The sequence below is a fragment of the Cryptotermes secundus genome, unplaced genomic scaffold (genome assembly GCF_002891405.2).
Source record: "Cryptotermes secundus unplaced genomic scaffold, Csec_1.0 scaffold194, whole genome shotgun sequence".
Classification (NCBI taxonomy): Eukaryota; Metazoa; Arthropoda; class Insecta; order Blattodea; family Kalotermitidae; genus Cryptotermes; species Cryptotermes secundus.
In genome coordinates, this window is record NW_019738957.1 from 204,318 (window position 1) to 216,233 (window position 11,916).

The 11,916-nt window shown below is 38.8% G+C and overlaps 1 protein-coding gene across 3 annotated transcripts in view; it reads left to right on the forward strand.

Annotated features, from left to right (window-relative positions):
* The window catches only part of LOC111871372 (tubulin alpha-1 chain), a 13,144-nt gene extending 3,614 nt beyond the window's left edge, over positions 1-9,530 (forward strand). The window contains exons 1-3 of one of the 3 annotated variants that reach the window (XM_023864445.2): positions 907-1,031; positions 6,876-7,086; positions 7,942-9,530. In XM_023864445.2, coding sequence (XP_023720213.1) covers positions 1,029-1,031; positions 6,876-7,086; positions 7,942-9,074 — 1,347 coding nt within the window. In that variant the 5' untranslated portion in view covers positions 907-1,028 and the 3' untranslated portion in view covers positions 9,075-9,530. Of the gene's footprint in view, positions 1-906; positions 1,032-6,836; positions 7,087-7,941 lie in introns of those variants that run through there. The other 2 variants (XM_033754229.1, XM_023864443.2) reach the window with 2 other exon arrangements.
* The last annotated feature ends 2,386 nt before the right edge of the window (positions 9,531-11,916 follow it).

The following is an 11,916-nucleotide window of genomic DNA, read 5'->3' on the forward strand; positions in this document are numbered from 1 at the left end:
CCACATATTCCTGCCAGTTTTAATATGTATTTTGTAATCAACAAGTGTGTAACACCGGTCAAAGTTTGACACTTCTCTGGCCATTATCTCCGTAACCGTTCAACTTTGGACATAGGTGTTTTGGGTAATATCGGCATACTTTAACATAAGGAACACCCTCCCGAAGTTTGGCATTTTCCTCATGGGACATCCAGTATATGGATAAGATTTGCGCCAGACGCTCTCACTGTTTGAGGAAGCGTCGTTGCCTGCTTCTTGAGAACGGAGTCTTCAGACTTTTTTCTTGTAGTAAAATATTTTTCTTCCAAAATGGTATTATTTTTGGACAGTTCTTAAATACAGCAATATAGCAGGCAAATATTTTATGTTTTGTTCCTGTAGGAGCCCGGAAATACGCAATACATTACTGCCGGCGATGTTAATGGGTTTTCCCGAGTTGCGGAATTGAAAGAGTAATGATGTTTGTGATAACTTAACGAAAATCTGATGTTATTTTGTTTGTAGTGTTAATGAAATAAACTGAAGTTTGTGGTCGCCGCTTGATGTAGCAGTTGCTACCTGTTGGTAATACAGGGAATTAGATTCACACAATTTTTTTTTATTTGACGAAGGGTTATTATAGTCAATTATGTACTGTAGAAAATGAGTTTCTTTGCTGTTAATTAGGATTTTTATTATGTCAGTTTTCGGTATATGAAATCGAACACCTTGTCCAAGACTTCTCTGTCTTCGACGCAGCGTTGGTTATCGTATCCGTTGCTGCGGTTACTCATTGGTTTCTGTTGCCTAGGCAATTTCCTAGGTAACGGTCTGCCTATATTTCGTTGCCAAGGAATTGTTAGCTGGTTTCCACGCAATGTCTTGAAAATTCGTTACCTAGGAACTAACACTTCTCTCTGCAGTGAGTTCATCTGTCACAAGAAGATCTGAGTCAGAATTACCCGCTGTCTTCTGACGAAGTGTCATTGCCAGCTTCTTGTGAACGGAGTGTTGAGACGTTTTTCTGTACTAAGATATTTTCTACCAAAATGGTGAGCATTATTGTTAGATAGTTTTTAAATACAGTGTTTAACGAACAAGGACTTTACGTTTTGCTCCTATATGATTTTTTTAACGCATTCTACAGAGCCAGAAATTATGGAATACTTTACTGCCGGCAATGTTATGTGTTTTGCCAAATTGCGGAATTGAAAGATTAATCATATTTGTGCCAACGAATATCTGAAGTTATCGTGTTTATAATATTGCTGAAATAAACTGAACTTTGTTTTCGCCATTTGACGTGGCAGTTGCTACCTGTCGGCAATACAAGGAAATGGTTTCACACCATTTATTTTTATATTTGGCGCAGAAGAATTATTATAATTAAGTATGTACTGTGGAAAATGAGTTTCTTTGCTGTTATTGAGTGATGTTTAAATTGAGGGAAGGTATCTTACCGACACAAAAAAATTTCTTTTTCATACATAACACACGACTTTATTCTAAAATAATATGACTACATAACACGCGACAACCATATTGCCACACCGGAAACTGCAGTGCTTTCTGGGATACGAAAAGACAGAGAGGCTATACAGCTAAGCGAGTCAGTTCCACGACTAAAGTGAATACATACGAGTAATACTGGCTGTGGAATGTTATAATTGCTATATAACACCCCTCCTCAATTCTTCATTCCACCATTAACTTCGAGATCATACCAAACGTAACACAGACTTAATTACTCAACTAAAGATTAAACTAATTAACTTCATTCCAATTTTATTCTCTAGTTTTGAAAATCTAATGAGTTTTAACGGTTTGGTGAACAAGTCAGCCTCTTGATTTTCTTAGTTTATATAGTTAACTACTATAAATCCTTGTTAAACCCAGTACCTTATAAACTTATACATAATGTCCATATGACATAACCTTTTCTGACCCCATTCAACAGTAATCATGTGTATACACGACTGATTGTTTTCATGCATGATTACTGGAGTTTTCGCCTTCACACCCATTTCTTCCAGTAACTTTTTTTTTTGTCCTTGGCACTACAGCCCCAGTGGGCCTAGGCCTACCTTTATGAACTCCGTTCACTTCGGTTTTTCTAGATCTTACACATACGGTAGGACTCCTTGGGCGAGTGATCAGCTCGTCGCAAGGCCTCTACCTGTAGACAAACACAGAAAAACGCACACAAACATCCATGCCCTGAGTGGGATTTGAACCCACGATCTCGGCTTTCTAGCAAGTGAAGACAGTGCATGCCTTAGACCGCTCTGCTACCATGACCGGCCAGTAACTTATTTACCCAATGCAATTCTCTTAAAACCTCTGACATAGCATTAAATTATGTTTCTGTTGATGACAATGTAATTGTGCTCTGTTTCTTAGTGTACCAATCAACTGTATTTCCATATACCTTAATTACACTTCCTGATACTGATTTCCTATCTTCATGTGATGCCCAGTTAGCATCAACAAATGACATTAGTTCACCATTATCATTACTTTGATATTGTAAACCGACAGTTCTTGTCCCATTCAGATATCTAAGAATTCGTTTCAAACCCTTCTATTGAATTTCTGTTTTGAAATCTTCCATAGAAATTTACTGCAGTAGAAATATCTGGTCTTGTAATTAATGCTGCATACAACAGACTACCCAATAACTCTCTGTAAGGTTTCACTCCTATAATTGTTTTAGATTCTAAGTTCTCTGAAGGAGATATCTCTATAGGTGTATTAACTAGTCTGCACTTGGCAACTGGCATAGCTACTGTCTATCCACTCCAGCGACCGCGCTCGACAACCAGAATTCCACCAGCAGCTGCCGCACTGCGATCAAGCAACGGCTGCACTGCGGCCAGTCCACACACTGCAACCAACATCCCTTCCCACCGGTGCGTGCCGCACTACTTCACCGGCCAAGCATCTCAGCAACCAACGGTTCTTTTCAGGACCTACAAACTGTTCCGAAGAAATGGGTTGTTATTGAAGTAACGACAAACGACAAAAACCCCACAGTTCCTTTAATGCTTCTTCCACTTCTTCCTTTGTTGGAGGCTCTATTATCTCTTCCTCTTCCCCTTCTCCATCCCATACAGTTACTAGCATTATAAAATAATCTACATACAGTAGCAAATATAAGATGGTCTGGTTCTTATTACACACATACAAGCATCTGTCAGCATCACACTTTCTAAAAGCATTCCCTTTGACAAACTCATCAAAATTCTTATTCCAGACTGCTGATGCCTGTTTCAGTCCATACAATGATTTCTTAACTTGCACACCTTATTCTCACAGTTTTCAATACCATCTGGAACTTTCATGTATACAGCTTTCAACTCCCCATGTAAAAAGGCATTCTTTACATCAAGTTGGCGAGCATGCAAATTGTCTCTACTTATTATGGCTAATAATATCCCAAGACTTACAAAACTAGCTACTGGCGAGTAGGTTTCTGTATAATCTTCTCCCCATTTCTGAGCACACCCTTTTACAACCAATCTGGCTTTGTATCTATCACTCTCTCCATATTTATAGTAAATACTCACCTACAATCTAACGGTTTCTTTTCTACAGGTAAGTTTACTATTTCCCAAGTTTTGTTTTCCATTAAGGTTTCCAGCTCTTCTTTTATAGCATTTCTCCATCCCATCCTATCACTCCTAACTTCTATGTCGTTATAACTCATAGGAACATCTTCACTGTAGGACATTGCACTAAGAGCATAGCTCTCCAGATATGCAGACCTTTTAACTGTTCTGCCACTTCTAGTCACAATTGGTTCTATATCTCGTACCTCCTGGTCTATCATCTCATCTTCCTCATTCTCCACTTTTTCATTATCACCCCCCTTCTGTACTAAATTATCCTATGTCCCTTCGTTACTTACATCATTATCAAAAACACTAATTTTCCAGTGATCTTCCTTGTATAGAACTTTGAATTATTATTAAGTGTAGTCAACCTTTTGTTTTCATCAACGATTACATCATAATCATTTTCTTTTCATCCAGACTCCACAGTGTGTATCCGTTGTCAGCATGTCCTAACAGTACACATTTCTTGCTTCTAATATAAAACTTACTATTTACCTGTATCTTAGGTTTGCGAACATAAGCTATGCATCCAAATACTCTCAGTTTCTTATAGTTTGGTTTTATACCATATCACCTTTCTGCAGGGACAGTATTATCTGGTAAGGCTTGTGTCTGACATCTATTAATTAAGTATACAGCTGTCAAAACAGCTTCTACCCAAAAATGTTTAGGCAAATTTGAATCTAAAAACATACACAGTGTCTTATCTAATATTGTTCTGTTTAGTCTCTCCACCACCCCATTTTGTTCAGGCATGTAGGGAACGGTCAACTCATACACTATTCCTTTGCTCCTAAAATAATCCTTGATTTCCTCTGATAAATATTGTTTTCCATTGTCACATCTGAATGAACAAATTGTAGTTCCAAATCTAGCTGTTGCCATTTGCACATATAATTTGATATACTGCAAAACATCTGCTTTTGATTTCACTGGAAATGCTACAGAAAAATGTGTATAGTCATCTAGTAGGGTGAGAATATATCTATTTCCATTATAAGACACAGGGTCTATTGGACCTACTACATCACTGTGAATCCTTTCAAGGGGTCTACTAGCTTTAACTCTAGTCTGGTTATGAGACACTTGAGTTTGTTTACCACTAACGCATATTTCGCATATTTCAGTTTCATTATTATTCACATTCATTCCATCAACAATTCTAGATAACTGCTTCAGTCGATCATGTCCTACATGTCCCATTCTTAAATGCCATATTTTACTGTTGTTTACATTAACAGCAGAGGAAGCCTCACAATCATCTACTTCCTTTATAGTCATACTCAATTTATATAAATTTCCATCTCGATCGGCAGTTCCAACAACTGTATTATTTTTGATTATCTCTGCTTTACCATTTTCTATATTTATATAGATAAAACCCATCCTGTCTAGATTAGACACTGATAATAAGTTGTAAGTCAAGTCTTTGACTAAGAACACATCTGCTATTATATCTCCCTTTGTATATGCCATTAAATAACTATCATTTTTAGCAATATGAATTTTTGTTGGAACAGGCAATTCATATTTGTTTATCACATATGTATCTTCCTTAACTAGATGATCTGTAGCTCCTAATACCCATGTTAAATTATGATTTGCACTTCAATACACTTCACCATTATCAGTCCTAGAAAAAACTGTGTAGGGATTGCCAGCCTCTCCTTCACTCGAGACATTTTCTGTACACTGAGCACTTCCTTCTTGATTCCTCCATTTTGGTTGGGGTTTAATTCCGTACTGGTGACTTCCATAGAGCCGTTGTCCCACATAATTACTTCCATTGTTGTGCCTGCCATTACATTGATTTCCACTACAGTTACCTCCACGATAATTACCACTGTACTGAATCGTTTTCCTGCGGTTACTTCTTTTATGTCATCTAATTCCACAATTATGACAATTGAACGGAAAAGGTGATACCACCTTCTCCTCCTTCCACTTTGATTGCTGATAGTTCTTGTGAGAGTTGAATGTGATAACTGTATCAGTGTTTACTTTTGGTTTTGTAACACCCCTTTTGGTCATTCTTTTCATCTCCTATTCTAATAATTGACCATTCACCATGGCAAGTTTTTGACTCTTTTCCGGTAATGTTCTCAATGCTGTTACTATTATTTCACATTCAGCAGACATGCTGAGATACAAGTGGCATACTTTGTCTGTTTCATCCATAATATAACCAGTCCCTTCCAGTTCTCATATTATTTTGTCAAACTTCAAAATATGTTCACTTAGTGTCTCTAAAGATGGTTGATGCTTCAAATTTAATAACTTTGTCTTCAACATTACTCTGCTAGTCATACCTTTCACCTCAAATACATCTTGTAGACTTTTCCAGACATCATAAGAAGCCTCCTGTCCTTTCACATATTCCAACTGGGCATCATGTATTCATTGTACTATTCTACTTTTACACTCTTTATCATTCCGAATTAATCCATTCCTTGCTATTCGCACAGCGGCTTCAGCAGCAGTTTTTGCATTCTCCGGTTCTGGATATTCCTCTGTCAATTTACTTAGCGGAGTTTCGGTATATCTTAATAAACCCAAATCGTTCAAATATACCGTCATACGAAATTTCCAGTCCGGATAATTGTTTCCGTCAAACAGTGGGACCCTGTATTTCTCTTCTTCCATGATGAATAAAATTTCAATCCAACACATGTTCTTTCTATTTCCTCGAATGAGTTTACCTTCTGTCTCACTTCATTATATCAACTTGGCTCTTCCTTATTATGTGCCTGGGCCCATAACCTGATGTTTAAATTGAGGGAAGATATGTTACCGACACAAAAGAATTTCCTTTTCATACAGAACATAAGACTTTATTCTAAAACAATATGACTACATAACACGCGACAACCTTCTTGCCACACCGGAAACTGCACAGATTTCTGGGATACAAAAAGACAAAGAGAATACAGTTTAGTGATTCGGTTCCATGACTAAAAGGAATATATAATAGTGACTGTGGAATGTCAGAATTGCTATACAACAATGAGGTTTTGTATCAAGTCGATTTTCGGTATATGGAACCGAAAGCAGGCCATCTCGTGGAGGTGATAAGTGTCTTTAAAAACAGTTGTGAATCTGGAATATCAGTTACCATTTGTATGGTTTGTGAGTCATAGCATTTGAATTTAATGCAGAAAGACTGTAGCATTATGTAGTTCATTTCAAGAGGTGTAAGCTGAAAAAATATAGTGTGGGTGCTGAAAATTTCGTGATATAACATAGTTATTTCAACAGGGTATGCTGAATGTTGTATGTTTTCAGCGTGAATGTATCTCAATCCATGTTGGGCAAGCAGGAGTGCAGATTGGCAATGCTTGCTGGGAGTTGTACTGTCTTGAACATGGCATTCAGCCTGATGGGCAGATGCCCTGTGATGGTGGTAATGATAGTTTTGACACATTCTTCAGTGAGACTGGTGCCGGAAAACATGTTCCAAGGGCCGTTTTTGTGGATTTGGAGCCTACAGTAGTTGGTATGTGTATTAAAATCATAAGCATTTTCTATGGTATGCTTGTGCAAAAGCTAATGGTATTCCAGGATTTTGAATTAGAATGCTGATCACATGACAAGTAGGTAGGTAGGTAGGTAGGTAGGTAGGTAGGTAGGTAGGGAAGTAACAGTAATTGCACAAAGTGAATGAGGTGGTTTAAATACAACAGTCAGTTCTCCTGTGAGTTGAAGCATGCTGTTTGTAACTAGACTGTTCTACGTAAAGAGGGTATGGAAGGAAATATCAAACTTGTTTCGATTAAAGCAAAGTGTGTTTATCTCACTGCATTAGGGGTGTTTTATATGTTGCCCATTGTAAAAGGGTCATTGAGATCATGATATTTGCATTATTTGCTTGTAAGACTACTGCCAATGCTTGACTGTCCTCATATAATATTGTCCAACTCACCATCTAGTATGTAGGGCAGTAATGATGGAGCTATACTTCCACTATCCATGGTTCATAATTAATTTTAGGCACAGGGACAACTTAACTTTACCTAGGTAGAATTAGGCTAAAATTCTGTCTTAGGATGAAGTGACTGGGATGACTTTTCCCTTTTGTAGTTAGTGACTTCTAGTTGTCATGTTGCTGGATGTTAAAGGTATACTGGGAAAACTTTCCAAAGAATCTCAGGAACATTGTAGCCCTAATCGTCAATTGACAATGTTACATCAACTTGTACCTGCAGAGTCTCCATATAGAATTATACATAGGAAAAATTGATCACTAGCAATTATGTTAAAATAGAATATTGAAGCAGCCTTTACACGTCCGAATTTTGTGTAGGGTTGCATTCATGTATTGATAGTTGAGCATAGACTGATGTGTCCACAGATGAGGTCCGCACTGGAACATACCGACAGCTGTTTCATCCTGAACAGCTGATCACAGGAAAGGAGGATGCAGCGAACAACTATGCCAGGGGACACTATACAATTGGGAAAGAAATTGTGGACTTGGTGCTGAACCGAATCCGAAAATTGGCTGACCAGTGCACTGGTCTTCAGGGCTTCTTGATCTTCCATTCATTTGGTGGAGGCACTGGCTCTGGTTTTACATCTCTATTGATGGAAAGGCTCTCTGTTGACTATGGAAAGAAGAGCAAACTGGAATTTGCAATTTATCCTGCCCCTCAGGTTTCCACTGCTGTTGTTGAGCCTTACAATTCTATCCTAACCACCCACACCACTCTGGAACATTCTGACTGTGCCTTCATGGTTGATAATGAAGCCATTTATGACATCTGCCGACGTAATTTGGACATAGAACGCCCCACCTACACTAACCTCAATAGACTGATTGGCCAGATTGTATCCTCAATAACAGCTTCTCTCAGGTTTGATGGCGCACTGAATGTGGGCCTGACTGAATTCCAGACTAACTTGGTGCCCTACCCACGTATCCACTTCCCTCTGGTCACCTATGCACCTGTCATCTCCGCTGAAAAGGCATATCATGAGCAGCTATCTGTCGCAGAAATTACAAATGCCTGCTTTGAGCCTGCCAACCAGATGGTGAAATGTGATCCAAAGCAGGGGAAGTACATGGCCTGCTGCATGCTGTACAGAGGAGATGTCGTGCCAAAGGATGTTAATGATGCAATTGCTACAATTAAGACCAATCGCACCATCCAGTTTGTAGACTGGTGTCCAACTGGCTTCAAGGTCGGCATCAACTATCAACCTCCAACAGTGGTCCCAGGAAGTGACCTGGCAAAGGTACAGCGTGCTGTGTGCATGTTGTCCAACACTACAGCCATTTCTGAGGCATGGGCCCGCCTGGACCATAAGTTTGATATCATGTATGCTAAGCGTGCCTTCGTTCACTGGTACGTTGGTGAGGGTATGGAGGAAGGTGAATTCTCAGAAGCTCGTGAGGATCTTGCTGCCTTGGAGAAGGATTATGAAGAAGCTGGCATGGATTCTGTTGACATAGAAGGAGAAGGAGAAGGTGCTGAGGAGTACTAAATGGCAATTTATTTTTGTGCCCTAAAGTAGGGTGATTCTTCAATTTTTCATAAAGTTATGATACTCATTAGAGTTAATTTTTGAATTTGTGGCTATTCTTGCATTTGTTCAACATTGATTTAATGTAATAATATTAGACTTAAGAACAATTCTCAGTTACTCCATTTGTTGAGTATAACGTTCTTGGAATCAAATATAATTATCAGTTACTCCATTTGTTTAGTATAATGTTATTTGAAATAAATAAAATTTTCAGTTACTCTAGTTGTTCTGTATAATGTTCTTAGAATTGAATACAATTTTCAGTTACTCCAGTTGTTCAGTATAATGTTCTTGGAATTAAATTTAATTATCAGTTATTCCAACATCTACTTAATGCAATGATTTTGGAATTACAAGTTTCAGAGTGATCATTCCTATGTTCATCATTTGCTAAATATAATTTCCTTCCAGAGATTGTGTATGGTTTATTTTACCTTCACCCACCCATTAGATTTGGAGGCATGTTTAGGAAGTACGGATGTGGCAAAAAAAAAAGCACTGAAACTCACGTATCTCGTACGTGCATTTGCTTTTGTCAACTGGGCATAGCTCCAGCCGCACTTGGTCCCAGTATTAAAAAGAAATTTGTTTTGCATTTGTTGTTGGAGCTGGGTGTCTCGACGGAGGAAAAGGTATTCATATTTGTATTTGAGTATAATTTCCGCTCATACGGAAGTGGTTGCCAGACAACTCACTTCCTCGGTTTTGAGCGGCCAGATGTTATCGTCCAGAAACCACTACATAGTACACGTGTGATAATGTGGTGTGCTGTCTCAGCACACGGTTTATTAGGCCCCTATTTCATTGAGGACTAGGAAGGCAATGCTCTTACTGTCACCCAAGAACGTTACAGGAACATGATCAGATAATTTTTTCAGGATTTGTGAAGGTTCTGTCATGCAAGGTGCCTTCACGTGAATAGACAGTTGTATCAACAGGACGCTTTTCCATTTAAGTACTAATTTTTTAGCGCATACTGTAGTTCCACAAAGTTTGGAGCATTTAATATGTTAAATTCAGAGTATGTGTAGCACTGTGTGAGGTGTAAAATGAAGTGTTTGGGTATATGTGAATTTTTATATTGAATGTTACCAGGATTTTCTTGGAACATTATATTTTTTAGGAGTTTGCAATGGTCATATTTTTGGAAAAAAGTTGCATTAAGGGTCTTGTGTCATTGTTTAAAAAATGTTTGCTTTGGTGAGGTGTTTGATTTTGGACAATGGGAAATCATGTTTCTGACATTCTATAGGGATAGGGAGCAAATAGTGGTTCTAGTTTAATTGACGTGAATTTAGACTTCAGTATATGTGAAAATCTTGGGAGCATAGATGTCCACTTTACTTCTTAATGGAGCTGAGCCATTCTTGAGGAGCCGCCAATTCTGCAGCTACTCAAGAATTTCCCCGCATTTTATGGAACCCAAATGCTCACAAGAGACCTCCACTGGTCCCTGTCCTGAGCCAGATCAATTCAATCCATACCATCCAATCCTATCTATGATTCATTTTAATATTGTCTATCCACCTAGTCCTTGGTCTTCCCAGCGGCCTCCTTCCTTCTGGCTTTCCCACCAGTATCCTATATGCATTCCTCCTCTCTCCCATTTTTGCTATATGCCCTGGCAACCAACGCAGCCCCAAAATCTGAGTAACAAGGGGCAACAAACCAACAGAGGGACAAACACCAGAACACAACGTGGAGGAGAGCAAAGAAAGAGGTTAGTAATACTACATTTAAAATGGCGAGCCATTCACTAAGAAACAGAACCATTAATTCAAGGCCAGAATCACAAAATAGCGTTTGTGATTGGTCTATGGATCAACCCGAGGGACTGGGGGACATCAGCGCGCCTGTTCCAAGCCCAGCATCAGAAATTAGCGTTAGCGACTTGCCTGTGGACCAGCCTGAGGAACTAGAAGGCCTCAACGAGCCCATGGCAAGTATAGCACATAGTGAAATGGAATGTACAATATCAGATAAAGGCAGTGATCCTTCGGCGATTCAACTAACCGCTGCATCAGACCATGCACAAAACAAAGATGAGGAAATCAAAGACTTCATTGTTAGTATTTTTGCTGAACTTCTAAATTTGCAGGACAACTTAAAATCAGGTAATGCTAATATAAAGAGGACATAAATTTTAAGCTTCAGGAAAAAACAGAATCAAACTCATTTTCCATGTGAAGATAGAATCCAAGAGTGATGAATTCCAAGAGTTACATGATAATATAAATTCTAGCAGCAGAGACTTACAGGGGAAATTTTAATTGTCTAATAAAGAGTTGAGAGAGAGTTTAGAAGACAAAAGTAACTGTGGGATGTCGATGTTCTAAGAGACAACCACTTAAAACTATAACAATTTTATATATTATTCTCAAATATAGAGAATAGCTGCGAAGCTATGTGGAATGTCGATGTTAATTTGTGGGCCCTGAAAATGGCAGTTGATTCCGCCGTGCTTGCGCTAGAAATAACGTGGTCCTTCTCTATGTTCTCTATGGTCACCCGGCGGTTATGGGTCGGAGTGAGACTGGAGTCTATATAGCTAGCGTGGCGCTGGTGTAGTCCGCTGTCTCAGTGTTATTTGTGGAGAGTTGCTGCTTCATGACGTCAAGTACTTACGTTAACTGTCTTCGGCGCAGTGAGGGCGATTGAAGAAGAACTGAGGATAGTGAGTCAAAGTCAAAGTCAAAGTCATGTTGCGACTGACGGTCAGTCAGTTTGTCTTGGTGTCGAGGACCGGCTGGGGCCCATGACCAGATATTACTTTTTAAGTGAAATTACAGTCCTGTCCATG